General features: G+C 36.9%; 2 protein-coding genes and 1 pseudogene across 2 annotated transcripts; all 3 read left to right on the forward strand.

Moving 5' to 3' along the window:
• The first annotated feature begins 811 nt into the window (after nt 1–811).
• Nucleotides 812–3177, forward strand: LOC114380960 (RING-H2 finger protein ATL13-like). The gene has a single exon (XM_028340106.1). The coding sequence runs from the start codon at nt 1295–1297 to the stop codon at nt 2855–2857; it is 1563 nt and encodes a 520-aa protein (XP_028195907.1). The 5' UTR covers nt 812–1294; the 3' UTR covers nt 2858–3177.
• A 10012-nt stretch (nt 3178–13189) lies between these two features.
• Nucleotides 13190–14163, forward strand: LOC114382814 (RING-H2 finger protein ATL56-like). The gene has a single exon (XM_028342447.1). It carries the CDS (start codon nt 13313–13315, stop codon nt 13919–13921), a length of 609 nt encoding a protein of 202 aa, XP_028198248.1. The 5' UTR covers nt 13190–13312; the 3' UTR covers nt 13922–14163.
• Nucleotides 14164–14405: 242 nt separating this feature from the next.
• On the forward strand, nt 14406–17530 carry LOC114382811 (annotated as a pseudogene).
• Nucleotides 17531–18337: the final 807 nt, after the last annotated feature.

Consider the following 18337-nt stretch of genomic DNA (forward strand, 5'->3'; position numbering starts at 1 on the left):
AAGCTTTGTTTTGTTTTTATTCACTTGAGCCATGGGGCCAGATCCTTGGATTTCAGATTGGAAACCGAATAGAAGAACCCAAAAGAATGTGAACCAGAATCATAACCCAACGTTAAACTATAGGAAAATGAGGAAAAACAATATTATCGGGTTTCACATTTCCACGCAAAAGCAAATGCATACTTACGAGTATTATTTTCTTCTGACATCCATTAATTAATTAGAAGTAGTAGTAGTAGCAGGAGTATATCTTAATTCGGGGACATTAATTGGGCATTGGGGTTGATGCAGGGTAAGGCTCCTTATAGAAGTCAACTAGCAGGACTAGCGTTCACTGTTGCAGATTTTTGGTTCACAGGTTAGGCAAGGGTGAAAGTTCAATGGCTGTGGCTGTGTTTCTGGGTGTATTAATTTCTTTTCTAATAACATTTTTATTTATTGACATTCATTCCATTTAAATAAAATTGTAAGTGTACTTAGAAAAAATAACATTCATTCCATTGATTTATTGACAGTCATTTAATTACAAACTGTTATACTTTAGTTTAGTTTAAAGTCATTGACTTTTATAAAAACTATTTTAAAAATATATTAATAATAATTATTAATTGATTGATTATGGAAAAACTTTTACACTATAAAACTAGTACTCACCGAAAAAGGCAATAAATGAAATAATATAATTTAAAAGTAGTTTGCATTTATTAATTATTTATGAGTTACTATATATTTATTAGATTTTATTTTTTTGCATTACAAATCCACTAATTTGAAAAATGTTAAAGTAACTGTATCATGGGCAACAAGAAGCAACCGCTAGTTATGCCGGAGGGTGATTTTTTGTTCAAAGGTCCAAGCTAATCTCATTAAATTTCACACGGTGACAGATTTGTGTGTCATTATCATTCAAAAATTGTTCATCAAGACTTGCAAGTTGCAAATCACTATAATATTCTTCGTTGAGCACCCCTTTTAAAATCCCTGCTCCAAGGAAGGAACTCATCGTCCCACTCCCACCTCATCTTTTTTGACTTCCAGACTCAAATCTAAAGCCAAAAAAAACAAAACAAACATTTGTCTCCATCAAAAAGCACTGCCCTTACGTGGTGCCTTCCCCTGCCACTTTTTTTCTTTAGCATCCAACCGGAAAAAAAAAAAATAGTACTCTCACAGTCTCACCTCACTTGCCCCCTTTTGTCTATGGCACAAGATGGTGTCTTAAAACTGTGTGATCCTATTTGCACTTGAAAAAAGTTGCAACCTTTTTGTTGTGAGTTTTCTCTGACTCAGCAACATGGGTTTTAGGAGTGATGTTTTTGTGTCTCCACCAGAACAGCCACCATATTTTCTCTCAGAGCCTACCCCACCTTTCCCACCAACTGTTCGATCTGATAGTTTCAGTTTCAACGATAGGGCCTTGAAGGTTAGTCCAAGCATCCTTCTGATCATCATAATTCTGGCCATTGTTTTCTTCATTTCTGGTTTGCTGCACCTTCTGGTTAGATTCCTGTGGAGACCCCAAACTAGAGAGCCTGATGAATTGGACAATGTCACTGCTCTCCAAGGCCAATTGCAGCAACTCTTCCACCTCCATGATGCTGGGGTTGACCAGTCCTTCATTGACACCCTCCCTGTGTTCCTCTACAAGGCCATCATAGGACTCAAGAAGTACCCCTTTGACTGTGCCGTTTGTTTGTGTGAGTTTGAGCCTGAGGACAAGCTCAGGTTGCTGCCAAAATGTAGCCACGCTTTTCACATGGAGTGTATTGACACCTGGCTCTTGTCTCACTCTACTTGTCCTCTTTGTAGAGCCACCTTGCTCCCTGAATTCTCTGCAAGCAACGCATGTTCTCCTATTGTTCTTGTCCTTGAATCTGGGAGTAGTGAGAGCTCCAGGGAGATTGTTCCTGAAAGAGAGCCTGCTGCTGCTGCTGTTGGAAGGACTAGTTCGGTTATCACCGCAAATTCTCGCCTTGGTTGCCGTGGAGATAGTGAATTTGGATCAACCCGTGTGGATTTGAAATCAGGTGAGTTGTTTAGTGAAATTCCTGATCCAACAGTGCAAAATGGTGTGGAAAAGGTTGTTACTGTTAAGCTGGGGAAGTTCAGAAGTGTGGATGGTGGAGGTGGAGGTGGAGATGGAGGTGGGGAAGGGACTAGTAGTATCAACAATGTGGATGCTAGAAGGTGTTTTTCTATGGGGTCTTTTGCTTATGTTATGGATGAGAGTTCTTCATTGCAAGTACCTATAAGAACTCCAATCAAGAAGCAATCAAGTAAGAAGAAGTCTGGTTTGCCTTTGACACCAGGGCACAGGCCTGCAATGTCAGAATGTGACTGTGAATCCAGAAGGGATTTCAAGTTTGCAGGGTTTGATGCAACAACTATAGTTGAGGATGATGCTGCTAGTACTGGGGCTACAACTGCAAGCACAACTTGTAATGGGAACAGTGCTGCTGCCATCGGAAGGAGCAGAAAGGAGAGTTTTTCTATATCAAAGATTTGGCTTAGGGGGAAGAAGGATAAGCCAAATGCTGGGGCAGATTCATCTAGAAGGGCTGTTTCGTTTCGATTCCCGGTGAAATCTAGTGTTGTTGCTGCTGCTTCTGGTAGTGCTGATGATGATGATTTGAAGGGCAAGAATTGCAAGTTTGATACAAGGAGTACTATGTCTGAGATGGATATTGGAAAGTGGGAGAATGGAAGAGGGACTGAGTTCGATTATGATGAAGAAAACCAGAGTTGTTATAGTATGGATTCTTCTCAAGCTAGGGCGCCATCTTTTGCTAGAAGGACTTTGCTTTGGCTCACAGGAGGAAGACAGAATAAGGTTGTTCACTCTGCTTCCAACCTCTAGTTTCTCTCTTTACCTCTTTGTTTATTTTTGGAACCATTTTTTGCTTCCTTTATCTAAAATTCTGGAATCTAAATTTGTTTAAAATAGAATGTTAGTGGTAGAAAGGTGCAAGAGAGATTGAAAAGTGAGATGAGTTGGGAAATCTGAATACAGTGTTTCTGCTTTGAGTTTGTTGCTGTTCCATTGAATCTGAGTCCACCTCCGTTGAGGGTAAAAAAATGTAGAAGAAAGATTCTTTTGTTTCCCCACCGGTGATTTCTCAGTCAAATATTTACATTTCAGTTTTCACTTGATACTGCAATCTTGTAATATTTTGTAAATTTTCTCCGATTTTCTTAAATCTTATGACCAGCAGATACGTTCTTGCAATAATGTGAAGAAATCCTTCAAACTAAAATTGCTTTTGGTGTTGAATTCATTTTTTTTTGTTAAGTTTGGTGTTGAATTCTAATGTAAGGACACTAACCATTTCTAGTGATGCATGACATGAACAACCGAAAGTCAAACATCAAAGCCCCGGAGAACTGGATTTTTTTTTTGTACACTATGCCAACTGTAAAAAACTACTATAAATTGGTTCAACATATTTTCTAAGGCTTTGGTCCTTTTCCTTCAGAGTTGATTCCAAAATTACTTACCGAAAATCCAGTCTATGTTTTCACATGTTGGGCCAAGAAAATGTAACGAATTTAATTTTGGTAGCAAGTAGTAGGAACCTCTGCGTCACTTATCCCAGAGGGAAGAAAATGACGTGGGGGGGGAAATAATGTGAACTTTAATAAAGGCCATGAATGTATCTTTATGGAAAAGGTTAGCAGTGAGCAGTGTTTTGGGTCCTGTATTAAATGCATATCTGGGACCTTATTTATATAGCATTCATAATGGGTGGAAATGAAAATTCAAATTCAAAATGGGAATGGTTCTCCACACTTTGGTCCTTGGTGGAGTTGATTTGGAAATGTTAACGGAAATTAGCAGGCAAGGGAGTCGTGGATGCATGAAGGGGTTTGCATTAAATAGAAGGAGTGTTCAAAGTGGTCTAACAGTAACACATTGATGGCTGATGTTAATACGCTCACGGGAACGGTTGGATGCCGCTGTCTGCTGTAATTTGTGCACCTAACCCTTCTCTTCACGTACCATCCTCTTTAAATATCAACACAGATGCCAGTGGCAAGAAACCAGTATACAAAATTGAAATTGATTAGTGTTCCGACAATTATATCTGGGTCCTTAAGATTGATTAGTGTGCTTAGTTTATGAAATGAAACGGCGTTTGCATATATATTATGAACTTCATATTTTATTCATAGTATAATTGTGGACATATGTTAAGAGGTTACAATAATTACACCTTATCAATCAATTCAACTAGATTTCTTAATACATATATTATGAACTGTGTCATCTTGAAGAAGTAAAAGCATTTTTGCAGGAAAAAGAGTTGGAATAATGAAGTAAATATAGTTTTAGAATATATTTGACTTAAAGTTAACTGACATAGGTTTGAATGAACTACAGTTTAGAAATCTAAGTTTTAAAAGCTACTCTAATATCACTTTTATTTGAAACTTGGTTTGAAGTGAAATATAGTGTGTTCAGTTGATGGATTTCCTACTTTTTAATGCACATTAAATGGAAATCCCTCTTGCAAAGTATTTAAATGTTCAACGGAAGCAAACATGAATACAAACACACCTATAAAAATGGAAAATCACAAAAATGAGTTTTCTTTGGGTTAAAGATCAACTGTGTTTCCCAATTAGGTTAGAAATTAATCCCGCTCGTAATATAAATGATTGGAAAATCAGATATAATTTTAGTTTTTAAATTTAACAATTAAATTAATAATAACTAAATTGATTAACCCATTATATTAATCTCAGATACTAAAAAAAATGACAATTATTAAAGTATAAGATTAAGTCTATCTTCTGTAAAGAAAAGGATTAAATTTACCTTCTTTTTTAATTTTAAGAACTAATCTAATGCATGAAGAAAACAAGTTAAATAGTTTTGTAACACAAATTAGATCTCCCATTCTTACCTCTACATTTTTTTTCTTACAATTTACTTTATTTCTGATTTTGATATTTATGCTTTAAAATTTGATTTTTTTTTTGTCTTTATTCTATTTTAATTTATTTTAGTTTCAGTCCTTTCAATATATCGACATTCATCCCACAAAATTATAATCCTAGTACAAGGGATCAAAATTGTTTTTTTTTTTTAATTATTGAACTTAAATATTGAATTTTAAAATACCGAAATCCAAATCAAAGTAACTTACACGGATAAATTTATAGTTCCTAATTTTTTTTTTGAAATTTACAAGTTTAGAAACCTTGATAAGGTAAACAAAAATTTATGGACTGAAAATCAAGTTTCGAAAAAAAAATAAGAACTAAAAATTCAATTAATTGATTTATATTTAAGTCTAAAAGAAGCGCGACAAGAATTGTTGATGAGAGTGTAAGCGTCTATTAGATATTTATAAACTTGCCTCTCCCTTTGAATTGTGATGCAAGTTTAGACTTATCAAAGGACAAATAATAATTATGTTTGCACTGTAATGTTGCATGATTGAGTTTAACTTTAGTCTTTAGCTGATAAAGTGGTATCATACTATTGAATAACAATAATAGAGAATATTTGGCTTGCCTATTTCATAGTCTCAAGTGTGTATATATACAATAGTTTTGAATCAATTTGATTCTACAGAATCAATGCTATTTAATTCACATAAAGCTATTACTAAAAATATAATAACAGAATCAATGCTATTCAATGCTATTTAATTCACATAAAGCTATTACTAAAAATATAATAGACAAGGAATATTTTATATTCTAATACACCCCCGTAGTCGAAACGGGAGGAGGACGAATGTTGAGACTATCTCTGAAGTCACTGAATAGCTGTAGCGGAAGGCCCTTTGTGAAAATGTCAGCTATTTGGTAGCGTGAAGGAACATGTAGAACGCGTATCTGGCCACGAGCAACCTTTTCACGCACAAAATGAATATCCATTTCAATGTGTTTAGTGCGTTGGTGTTGAATGGGATTTCCTGATAAGTAGACAGCACTAACATTGTCACAATATACTAGTGTGGCTTTCGCAATAGGACACTGAAGTTCTAAGAGTAAATTTCGAAGCCAACAGGATTCAGAGACAACGTTAGCAACACCACGATACTCTGCCTCTGCACTAGAACGAGAAAGAGTTGGTTGACGTTTGGCAGACCATGAAACTAAATTATCTCCAAGATAAACACAATAACCGGACGTGGACCTGTGGGTGTCCGGACATCCCCCCCAGTCAGCATCAGTATATGTGGTGAGTTTGTCAACTGAGGAGGGAGAGAGATGTAAACCGTGAGTGATGGTGCCTTTGATGTATCGAATGATTCGCTTCAAGGCATTCATGTGTTGTGTTCTTGGATCATGCATGAAAAGACATACTTGCTGAACGGCATAAGAAATATCAGGTCTTGTGAAAGTAAGGTATTGCAAAGCACCAGCAAGACTTCTATATTCAGATGGATCATGATATGGGTTGCCAGAGGTTCCACTGAGTTTTGCTTTTGTATCCACTGGAGTTGAAACCGGTTTGCAGGAGGACATGGAAGCTCTCTCAATGATTTCTTCAGCATATTTATGTTGAGAGAGAAACATACCACTGGAATGCCGGGTAACTGAGATACCTAGAAAATAACTAAGAGGACCCAAATCTTTCATAGCAAATTCGGAACTCAGTTTAGACATGATAGATTGGCGTAGAGTGTCAGAGGATGCAGTGAGAATGATATCATCTACATAAAGAAGGATGTAGGCCGTGTCATTGCCATTGTGGTAGGTGAATAATGAGTTATCACATATACTATGAGAAAAGCCCAAGGTAGCAACAAAATCAGTGAAGCGTTGGTACCAAGCACGAGGTGCTTGTTTAAGACCATAGAGAGACTTCTTCAACAAGCATACATAATCAGGGTATTGCGGATCGCGGAAGCCAGCAGGTTGGTACATGTACACGGTTTCATTGAGATTACCATGTAGGAAAGCATTTTTGACATCCAACTGATGAAGACCCCATGATTTGGAAAGAGCAATACTGAGAACCGTTCGAATAGTTGCTGGTTTAACTACGGGACTAAAGGTTTCTCCGCAATCGACACCAGTCTGTTGATTCGAACCATTACCTACTAGCCGAGCCTTGTACCTTTCAAATGAACCATCAGCTTTCTTTTTATGCCTGAAAATCCACAAACTTCGGATAACATTAGCATCAGTTGGACGGGGCACTAAGTCCCACGTCTTATTTTCAATAAGAGCATTATATTCGTCGGTCATGGCCATTTTCCAATTAGGATCTTGTAATGCATTAATGGGATTGGTAGGCAAGGGAGAAATTGAGTGTGAAGCTGATGCGTGGAGATTGAAAAGTTTGCGAGGCTTAATAATGCCATGTTGTGCTCTAGTGGTCATTTGAGGGGAAGGGGGTGATGGTGACGATGAGCTGATTGGTTCGGTAGTTTGTGTGGAGGAAGGGACAGAGGTTGATGATGGCATATGTTGGGAGGTGGGGGTCGTAGTAGTGCGATTGGGTAATGAGATAGGTGTTGGTAATGGGGTAGTATTTGGATGAGGGGAATGTTGGTTAGGCGTTGGTGTCATGAGGGGTGAAGGGGTTGGGTCGGTTTTAAGAAATGGTGTGTCGCTTGTATCCAAAAAATCATAACTAGAGGTTGGAGGAGCATTCAAGGCAGAAAACGGAAACGTATTTTCATCAAAAGTAACATGCCTACAAAGAATAATTTTACGACTCGACAACTCATAACATTTATAACCTCGGTGATTTGAAGGATAACCTAAAAAGACGCATGGAGTTGAGCGAGGCTGTAATTTATTTCTAGTTACAGAGGGAATAAGAGGGTAACAGAGACAACCAAAAACTTTAAGGTGAGAATATGACGGATCTTTTTGGTAGAGAATTTTAGTAGGGGTTTGTAGGGCAAGCTTTTTGTTAGGGAGTATGTTGAGGAGGTAAGTAGCCATCTGTAGTGCATGATGCCAAAAATGAGATGGGAGAGAAGCATGGGCCAGGAGGGTGCGAATGATATTATTGATGGTGCGAATTTTTCTTTCGGCTTTTCCATTTTGGGGTGAGGTGTATGGACAAGAGAATCGAAACGTCATTCCATTTAGTTCACAAAATTTATGAAAATGTGCATTGTCATATTCTTTTCCATTATCACATTGAAAACATTTGATTTCTCTTTCAAATTGTGTTTTAATATGAGCACGGAACTGAATAAAGATGGAATGGACTTGAGATTTATTTGCAATTGGAAAAGTCCACAAAAAATTCGTGAAGTCATCTAGGAACAAAGCATAATAACGATGTCCACCTGAGCTGAGCACAGGGGACGTCCAAATATCACTGTGAACAATATCAAAAGGCATCATAGTATAAGAAGAAGATTCATAAAAAGGTAATTTTGTGTGTTTTCCAAGAGGACAGGAATGACAAAAATAATGCTTTGGAAGCTTATTACATAAAATAAAATTGTTTCTTTGTAGAGAATTAAAAACTGGAATGCCTGGATGTCCTAAACGATTGTGCCATAATTCTTTGGATAAAGCGACAAAATTGGATGGGTAGGTAGTGGTTGGTCTTGAGGTGAGTGGATATAGATCGCCTGAGCTATCACATCTCATTAAAATAATCCCTGTCTGAAAATCCTTCACAGAAAAACCAAATGGATCAAATTCAACAGAAATATCATTGTCAATGGTAAATTTTCTTACAGAAACAAGATTTTTAATTAACTGAGGTGCATGTAAGACATTATGTAGGGTTAAGGGGTGGTGAGAATTTGGGATTAATGCATTTCCTCGACCAATAACTGGAATATTATGACCACTACCAACGATAATATTATTGCTCATATTGGAATAAGAAGTGAGATTACCTCCATTTGCAGTCATGTGAGAGGTGGCCCCGGTATCCATGTACCACTGATCATCAGGAGGAGCCATAGAAAGAGTATGCATCGCAGCTTGAATGTCGGTTGATGCATATGATGGTTGAGCATTATTTGCTTATGTGGCTGCCATATGAGCTTGTGGAGGCTTTGGTCCAAGAATTCCTTGCTGGCGAGGAGTGGACTGATGTTGCCAATTTGGCGTAGTTGGGTACGGACATGGTGGCGTGGCCCATGGTTGCCACGGTGCAGCCCAAGGTGGAACAGCCCACTGTTGTTGTTGCGGATATTGGTAATATTGTGACCGATTATTGCGACCTCCGTTGCGACCCCTACCACGATTACCACGGCCACCACGGTTGCTACCACGACCGCGGTTAGAGGCTGTATTGTCGCTGCCACGACCTCCATGATTGGTGTTGTTTGGTGTATTGTTATAATTCTGTTGAGAAGAATTATTAACAGTGCTGACATCTTGAGAAGCGAGAAACGCAGAATTGTCTGTAACGGTTGCAGCCTTTTGCGCCTTTGCTGTTTCCTCTAAAACAATCATTGAACGGGCTTTGTAGAAGGGCGGGAGAGTTTCTCCATGTCGAATCTGTGATCCGACGGCGGCATAGGCATCTGTTAGTCCAGAAATAAGTTGCAACACCAATCTTTCATTTGATACTGGCGCACCAACATTTGACAATTGATCAGATAGTGTTTTCAAATGTTGACAGTATGATGAAGCATTAGTGAATTGTTCCATCTGCACTCGCGAAAATTCTTGTTCGAGATAGAGTGCTCTGGAATGCTTATTATCAAAGAAGATTTCAAACAAGCGGTTCCACGCCATTTCTGCCGTCGTGTCACGTTCAATGATTGTGTTCAGCAAATCATCGGAAATAGTTCCGTAGATCCATTGGAGAACAACAGCATCAAGGCGTGACCAAAGCTTGGGGTCTGTTTGTTTGAGAGATATATCACGTGTATCATCAACAGAGGAGGGAATAATGTGATCAATAACTTGGTAGGCTCTTGCATGGATTTTGAACAATTCTGACCAAGTGTTGTACTGACTCTTTTCTATATCTAACTTAACTTTGATAAAATTGGTAATGTTGGGGACTGTGAGTGCAGGATGTGTAACAGAAGATGGTGGAGAGGGAGGATTCGAGCCAGCCATGGATGAGGAAAGTTGAATTAGATTCAAGAGTTTTTGGGATTCAGTAACGAGAATGAGGGCGGCGCTAGAGATTAGGTTGGGAATGAGAGATCAGTACCAAACTTACTGATACCATATTGAATAACAATAATAGAGAATATTTGGCTTGCCTATTTCATAGTCTCAAGTGTGTATATATACAATAGTTTTGAATCAATTTGATTCTACAGAATCAATGCTATTTAATTCACATAAAGCTATTACTAAAAATATAATAACAGAATCAATGCTATTTAATTCACATAAAGCTATTACTAAAAATATAATAGACAAGGAATATTTTATATTCTAATACATACGAAACTTCAATAGCATTATCCGCAACCACATACGTTGAAAGGAGGGAGCACAAGCAGATAGTGGCAATAAGTTGGATTGGACTTGCAATTGCTAAGTCACAAATGGTGGTGTCTAGGCATAATGATAATTTTGTCCTTTCTCGTTCGAGACATATAAAATCGTGGCCAGGAAAAACATATAATTTCAAAATGAAAAAAAAATCTGGTTGGTTGTTTTCCCAACCAAACATTGTTGTGAGATCTAGAAATCTATGATGAGATTATGACATATGTGATCCGTGTCATACGTTCAGGGATTGTTAATTTGTTTAAGTTTTTTTATAAGAAAAATTACCTTTTTATTCAACAAAATTATATGATTTTATGAAATTTATAAAAATATATATAATACTAAAAATTAAGTTCTTACAGTATCTTTCAAAGTTGAAAATATTACTTTATAATTTGAAAAAATGTAACACAAAATTATTTTGTAAAAATTTAAAGTCCTAATATCTTCTTGATATTTAGGATAAAGTTCTAATCTTGAAATAAAGTTTATTTGCTTCAATTTTTAGTAAATGCTTTTAGTACTGTCATTGAGAAGGCTCTCTCTTCTCTCTCTCATTTAGTATTTTAAACATATTACTCATTCAACTATATATTTGATCTGAAAAATAATTATCAAAACCTTTAAATTTCTCTCGATGTCATAATAATTCTCTTCAATTTTTCCTACTGTAAAAACTGGTCATCATTTATTAAACTTTAAATCCACAGCATACTTAAAAGTTAAAACTTAAAACATGTCCCATGTTTCTTTAGCAATCTTGGCATTTTTGTTATTTTTCCAAAATTGAGAAATTTTCGCCTTTAGGAATCTGTGACGGCGCCAATTGTTGCTTCCTTTGAGCAATCCTTCTTTCAAAAAATTATATTATGAGCTTCTGAAAATGTATAAAACTATAAATATTTAAAAGAAAAATGATACTTGTACAATAAATTAAATACATAAATTTAAATTTGAAATGTAATAAGTGATAAAGTGGTGGAGAAAGATAAATAAAAAATAATGTTATATTAATTGCTACATGAATATTGTATCTCATATTAAAATTTTCCAATAACTGAAATAAATAAACTTATAAAGTCTTTATCAGTGTATTCTGGGAAGTGAGCCAAGCTAGCAAACAGTGGTATTTAACTGAAAGCTATGTTGCTTCTCCATTTCCATGGGTGGCTAACTTGTAGTTTGCAATTTGTCTTCTATATAATGAAACGTGGTCCAATCTCAGAGTCGTCTGGTCCACCATAATAGATATGGCTGTGACCTGTGAACTTGTCTTAAGTATAGTGTCTGGGCACTAAATTATAATAACATAAAAAGTCATGAAAATAATAACTGGTTTGGGCTGAATGGCTGAATCCTTCCTCCTTGTATGAATACATTTGGTTACAGATAGCATGCTTAATTTAATTTCAATTTATATTCTTTTAAATAATTTCTTAAAACGTACACTGGTAAAATTAATTAATCATGTTTAAATAAACCAAACCAAACATAACAGGTTCAATGGAATTATTTAAGTGGGTGGGTTAAACTAAGAAAATGTTACTTTTTTTCTTCTACTTATTAAAATCAAGCTGGCAGAGTAGAATTTAGCTTGCTTAAATTTAAGTGTTTGTTACTTGTAAATGGAATGGTTGCTTATAAATAAAAAATCAATTTACAACTTAAAAGATTAATATGTTAATATATTATGAAATAGCATTAAATACAACTAAACAATAGATTAAATGAATAATTTAGTTCTTGAAATTGTAATTAGTTGTCATTTTAGTCACTAAAAATGACATGCAACATATGATTTAAATGATAATATTAACATATATTTTAGTTCAAAACTCAAAATAACATGGAACATGTGATTTAAATGATAACATTAACATATATTTACATGAAATGAATTATAGTTTCATAGATTTTTTTTTTTTTTTACATTTCACTAAATCTAGACGGTAAAGACTATAATGACAATAATTTCATGACTAAATTTAAAGTGAATTATTTAACTGAAAACCTACAAGGAAAAATTGTAACCGATAATGCCTAACATATATGTTAGATAACTGAATTCTTTAAGTATATTAACAGTTTTCTAATTGTGCATATAAGAAAGATTTTATTAAAAGAGACAAAATTTATTTGAGTGATCCTTTTGACTTTTGAGTTTTGGGTATGAGAATAGCTTATTTTCTGGAGAGAAAAAAATGTATATTTTAAACTTGATGTTTTACGGGCCAGAGGATAGATATTGTGGAGTATGAAAAGTGGGAAGAGTGGATTCTGGGCTTTTCACTTTTCAGGTCCAAATCCAGTAATGGGTCTACGATAGTGAATAAGAATGACCTTGGATTTTGGACTTTCAGCGTTAATGAGAGAATTGGGTATAACTATGCGTAACGCTTGTTAAGCTAACAGGTTTGGGGCTTGAGTTAAACAAAACGGGCCATAATTGGTTTATATTTATTTAAATAGGTTTTCTAAGGCATATTTAAGTAGGTTAAACTATAACCTTTTTGTAATAAAAATATTTTTACATAGGTTTAATTACAGTTTCTAGATCAACATTTTATTTTTCGAATTTTTGTTACCTCCAACAAATTAAGATAACACAATTTATTTTAAAATGCTTTTGAATTTTAGTTTTCGTCATTTGTCCTTTTATTGACTAGCAGACAGTAAAATTTAATTAAGAACTGAATTTTTAATATTAAAGTAAAATTAAAAGGTAAAGCGATGTTAAAAAAAGCATCCGAATGATTTTTAATAATATTATAATCAAAAGAAAATAAATATATGATTTATTATTATATGACTAAAGGAATGGTTGGCAAGTGATGATATATAGAGGGAGAGTAACGAAGAAAGAAATTTGGAACGGATACAGAGGCAGCGACGGTCAAGGTCCAGAATCCAGAACCGAATGAATAACCCACTGCCCACAGATTATAGAATTTTGGACTTGCACGCCGTCGTCTCCCACCACTCAATCACCATGCCTTCTCCTTCTGCAGATCAATCACAATCCCAACCAAAACCTAACCCCAACCTCCTTTCCCTCTTCCTCAAGCCCATCATCATGCTCCTTCTCACCTCCCTCTTCTTCCTCTTCCTCGGCTTCGCCGCCTTCCTCCTCCTCAACCTCTTCCTCCTCGGTGGCGCCTTCCACCGCCTTCGCTTCCGCCCCTCCGTTACCTCCGCCCCCGCCTCCTCCATCGGCCTCCCCCCTCGTGATATCAACAACCTCCCCCGCTTTCTGCTCGCCAAAGGATCCGCAAACCGACCCGACTCCCATTGCGTCGTCTGCTTGGACGCCTTCCGCAACGCCCAGTGGTGCCGAAAGCTCGCCGCTTGCGGCCACGTGTTTCACCGCACGTGTGTCGACACGTGGCTCCTCAAGGTCGCCGCATGCCCCACGTGCCGTACACCCGTGCGATTTAATGCCGGAACTACGGTTCATGACCCGCCTCAGCGTTCTGACCAATTTCATACCTGCGGAACTGACTGCACTGCTCTCACCACCCTTTTATAGCTTGTAAGTTTTAGTTTTAAGCCTTTTCCAAACCATGTAAGCTTTTTTTTAATCTATGTATATGAATTGTAGCAATACTTTTTTCTCACAAATGTTTTGGTATTTTTTTTACTTCTAAGAATAGGAGAATGCCTTAAAATCTAACTCTGTTCTTCTGATCACCCTCACCTTCGTGCCACTTGCCTGTGGTTGTTTAATTGCCCAGTGTTTTTGTTTTCATGGAAAGTTTCACCGTTGTTATTGATGAGTACCTTCTCAAGCTTAGTTTAGTGTTCATATATTTAGAATTTGATAGTTGATCGTATCTGTTGTTTACTCGAACTCGCGGATGTAATTATGGCCAGGGTAATTGGCTATAAAAACTTGGGGTAGTAAATTGTTTAGTTCATGAAGGGTGGAAAGATAGGTTTGAATGGGAAAGGAGAAAACAATAACGTCATCCTCATTCAATAATATATCTTGTCCTTGCATGATGCAATTGCTAGCCGAGTGTAACAAACTACTTACAGGGTAAAAGAGGGATAATTGTAGGAATAAATGATATTATAATGTGATAGAGAGAAATAATGTTTTAGTGGAGTGTATGATAGTAGGTGTTTAGACTGTTTACATGTTATCGAGGTTGAAATTGCAATTTGTAAAAAGTTTTGGAGGTTTTTTGCAACTTCATTGGGAGATTAGCTGCATCTGCCCGCAATTGTACACACTATTTCCTCTTGTTGCTTCTTTTCTGCTAATCTTTAGTGTTGAGGGATGTTCAACTCTATCATCCAACTAGACATGGCAAGTGTGCTCGTCTCCCACTCCGACTTTGACGGGAAAAAATCAAGTTGACCAGGGTTGGGTTTGGATTTTTCCTGATTGAGAAAGTCAAGTTCGAGGATGGGGTCAGGTATGTTAGTCCTCGTCCCCGCCTCATTACTTCTCTAATATAATAAATATTTTAAATTACTATTATAGCCTTACAATTTTAATGGATTATTGTTTGTTTTATGCATGAAATTTGTTAGGAACCTAGCCTAAGTAAATTAGTTACTGTAAGGGTATTAAAGGAATTATGGAATAGTTTATTATAGCAACTCTGTTATAGCAATAGTAATGCTGTCTGCCAACAAATTAGCAATTCTATCATAGCTAGTGTTGTCTGTTGTGGCATAGGTTCGTTAATTGCTGCTGCTTGATTCTTATCTTTAGGACCTAAGAATACTATATATAGGTATGTAATTGCAGCTTGTGATGATATGAAAGAATTATCAGTTTTCTGTCCCTTCTCTCTTCTAATTCTGGAGGCCCTTAGTCCTTGCAACTAAGGATTAATTGTTTCAGTTCATAACATTTGGTGCTTTCATTGAGAGCATCAATGGTTGCCTTCGCTTCTTCCATGTCCACTATGGACTGCATCGAAGCCGCCACTGCGGAACTCACCTCCGATCAATTCCACTTCATTGCTACTCAAAACACCATGTCCACCAAACTGGACGAAATTCTTCAGAGGTTGACCCTTCTTGAAATCCGCTATCAGTTTTCCAATGTGCTCCAGCCTTCTTCAACCCCCTCATCTAAGAAACCCGCCGCCGGCATGGTTCCTCAGTCGAATACTGAAGACAGAGTCACGAAGTTTGAACCGAGCTCCGTTTGCTTAGAAAAAAAGGTGCAGAGCTTCATGGAAGAGTCGCTGAACTCGGTTTTTGGTCAAGGGAGGGTTGCAGAAAATCAAACCATGAAGGTAGAAGCTCATGGTGAAGATGGTTCCAAATTCGCATTGGGAAGCAATGAAAAACCAGTGTTTGGACGAGGTTGCGGATTCGGCAACCACGACTGCACAGTGTCTTGTTGCCACGTGCCCTTCGAACTCGACCATTCAGACTCAGAGGATGCTAATGTTGTTTCATTTGAAGTCATGAAGGAGAACCCCTTTTGGGTGTACGACAGAGAAGCGCTTCGGCTCTTTAGAAAGTTCGACAAAGGTCACTTGCAATTCAGACACATTTTATTGGGTAATGTTGATGTCTTGATGGCCGCACACTTGGGTGTTATTTTTATGCCACAAGGTCTGGGGCATTTCCTTGGTATTGACACATTTTACCTTGGAGGCTACTTAAAGGGCTTGGAAAGAAGAAAGGAAATAATTGATCACCAATCTGCCTGGAGGAGAGTTGTTTGCCTTGCTATCAATTCCGGTATTAGCACTCCAGGTTATTTCAGGGATAGGATTTTGTTCCTGACTGTATTGCAGTCACCGAATATGGAGCAACTAAGGACGGATATTTGGGGGTATATTATGGGCAATGAGAGGTTGGATGCGAATTACGTGGTTCCCCAATGGATGCCACAATTTAAGTGCAGAAGTGAAGCTCGAACTCTAATTGTTTTGATGATGTGTGGACACTCTCCGTGGTGGATCAGCTTATGTGTAGAATACCAGGTTGCAAGTTTCTTGTGGTGTCAAGGCCTAAATTCCAAACGGTGTTGAGTTATGAAATGGAATTGCTGATTGAAGAGGATGCCCTGTCTTTGTTCTGTCACCATGCTTTTGGACAGAAATCAATTCCTTTAGCTGCTAATGAGAATTCGGTCAAGCAGGTTGTGACTGAATGTGGAAGGCTTCCCTTGGCTCTTAAGGTGATTGGAGCTTCTTTGCGAGATCAAACTGAGATGTTTTGGTTGAGTGTTAAAAATAGGCTATCTCAGGGACAAAGTATTGGGGAATCCCATGAAATCAATCTGATTGACAGAATGGCAATTAGTATCAATTACCTTCCAGAGAAGATCAAGGAGTGCTACTTAGACCTGTGCTGTTTTCCTAAGGATAAGAAAATCCCTCTGGATGTTCTCATCAATATGTGGGTGGAAATCCATGGTATTCCTGAAACAGAAGCTTATGCCATTGTGATTGAGCTCTCCAACAAAAAATTTCCTCACCTTATTGAAAGAGGCTCGTGCTGCAGGCACGTATAGTAGTTGCTTTGAGATCTCAGTTACTCAACATGATGAACTGAGAGACCTGGCCCTTAATTTGAGAAACCATGAGAGCATTGATGAACGCCGACTATTAGTTATGCCAAAAAAAGAGAATGGAATGCCTAAAGAGTGGTTGAGATACAGGCAGAAGCCATTTGAGGCTCAGATTGTTTCAATTCACACAGGTGAAATGAAGGAAATGGACTGGTGTAATTTGGAATTTCCAAAGGCTGAAGTGTTGACCATAACTACACCTTGAGGACAAGGTGTTTGTGAAGAGGGGTGGAATTGTTAGGAACCTAGCCTAAGTAAATTAGTTACTGTAAGGGTATTAAAGGAATTACAATTAAATATGGAATAGTTTGTTATAGCAATTCTGTTATAACAATAGTAATGTTGTCTGCCAACAAATTAACAATTCTGTCATAACTAGTGTTGTCTGTAGTGGGGTAGGTTCGTTAATTGCTGCTGCTTGATTCTTATCTTTAGGACCTGGGAATACTATATATAGGTATGTAATTGAAGCTTGTGATGATATGAAGGAATTATCAATCTTTTGTCCCTTCTCCCTTCTAATTTTGGAGGCCCTTAGTCCTCGAAACTAAGGATTAATTGTTTCAGTTCATAACAAAATTATTGTTTTTCTTATAATTGTGTATAATTTTTACTTAATTTCATGTTGAGCTCTAAAATAAATGAACGTAAATAATTTTTACTTAATTTGCTGTTAAGCATTTGGAATTTCAACCTTGGTAAATAAGATATCGTGATCACTATTTCTTTAAACTATTCAAAAATAAATGAGATCAAATAATTTTTACTTGAAATTTTAACTTAGCATATTGTAATAAATTGAGTCCAATTACAAAAAAAAATTGTCTTGTTTTATTTTTATTTTTTATGAATAAAAAAGAAGAAGATAGGATTGAGGGCGGGAGTGGAGGCGGGGAGGTCCTGGAAAGCTGGGGCCTAGGGCATGGAGACTAAACATGTCTCCGCCTCGTTCTCATGCCTTCATCCAACTCAAGTCAATGAGTGAATTTGTACGTGCTTAAAATTTTGGCCAAATTAATGACATCTTTTTTTAAAGTCAGCACTAATTCCTCTTATAGGACCCTTGGTGAAATTTGTAATGTGCTTTAAACAATTAAGAAAGTTATTGTAGGCCTTAAAAAGGAGTATCGTGCGAAATTTTATTAAACTATAGGGGATATAGGTGTAATTTTCTCTAGAATTTTTATGCCGAATGGATGGGGCATGTGATGGAATGGTGATTTTGGTGACAATTGAAACTTTATTGCTGAGCGACCACAACAATGCAATTATTGGTACGGCATGATGCGCAGCTGAGAATCATCCTTTGATCTCTGGATGTGACCCATTGGAAGATGGCAGGCATATATTGCTTGATTAATTGGCTTGAGGAGGTGATTCTAGGTCTTCTTTCTTGGTTCA

This window comes from Glycine soja, chromosome 13 (assembly GCF_004193775.1).
Source record: "Glycine soja cultivar W05 chromosome 13, ASM419377v2, whole genome shotgun sequence".
Taxonomy (NCBI): Eukaryota; Viridiplantae; Streptophyta; class Magnoliopsida; order Fabales; family Fabaceae; genus Glycine; species Glycine soja.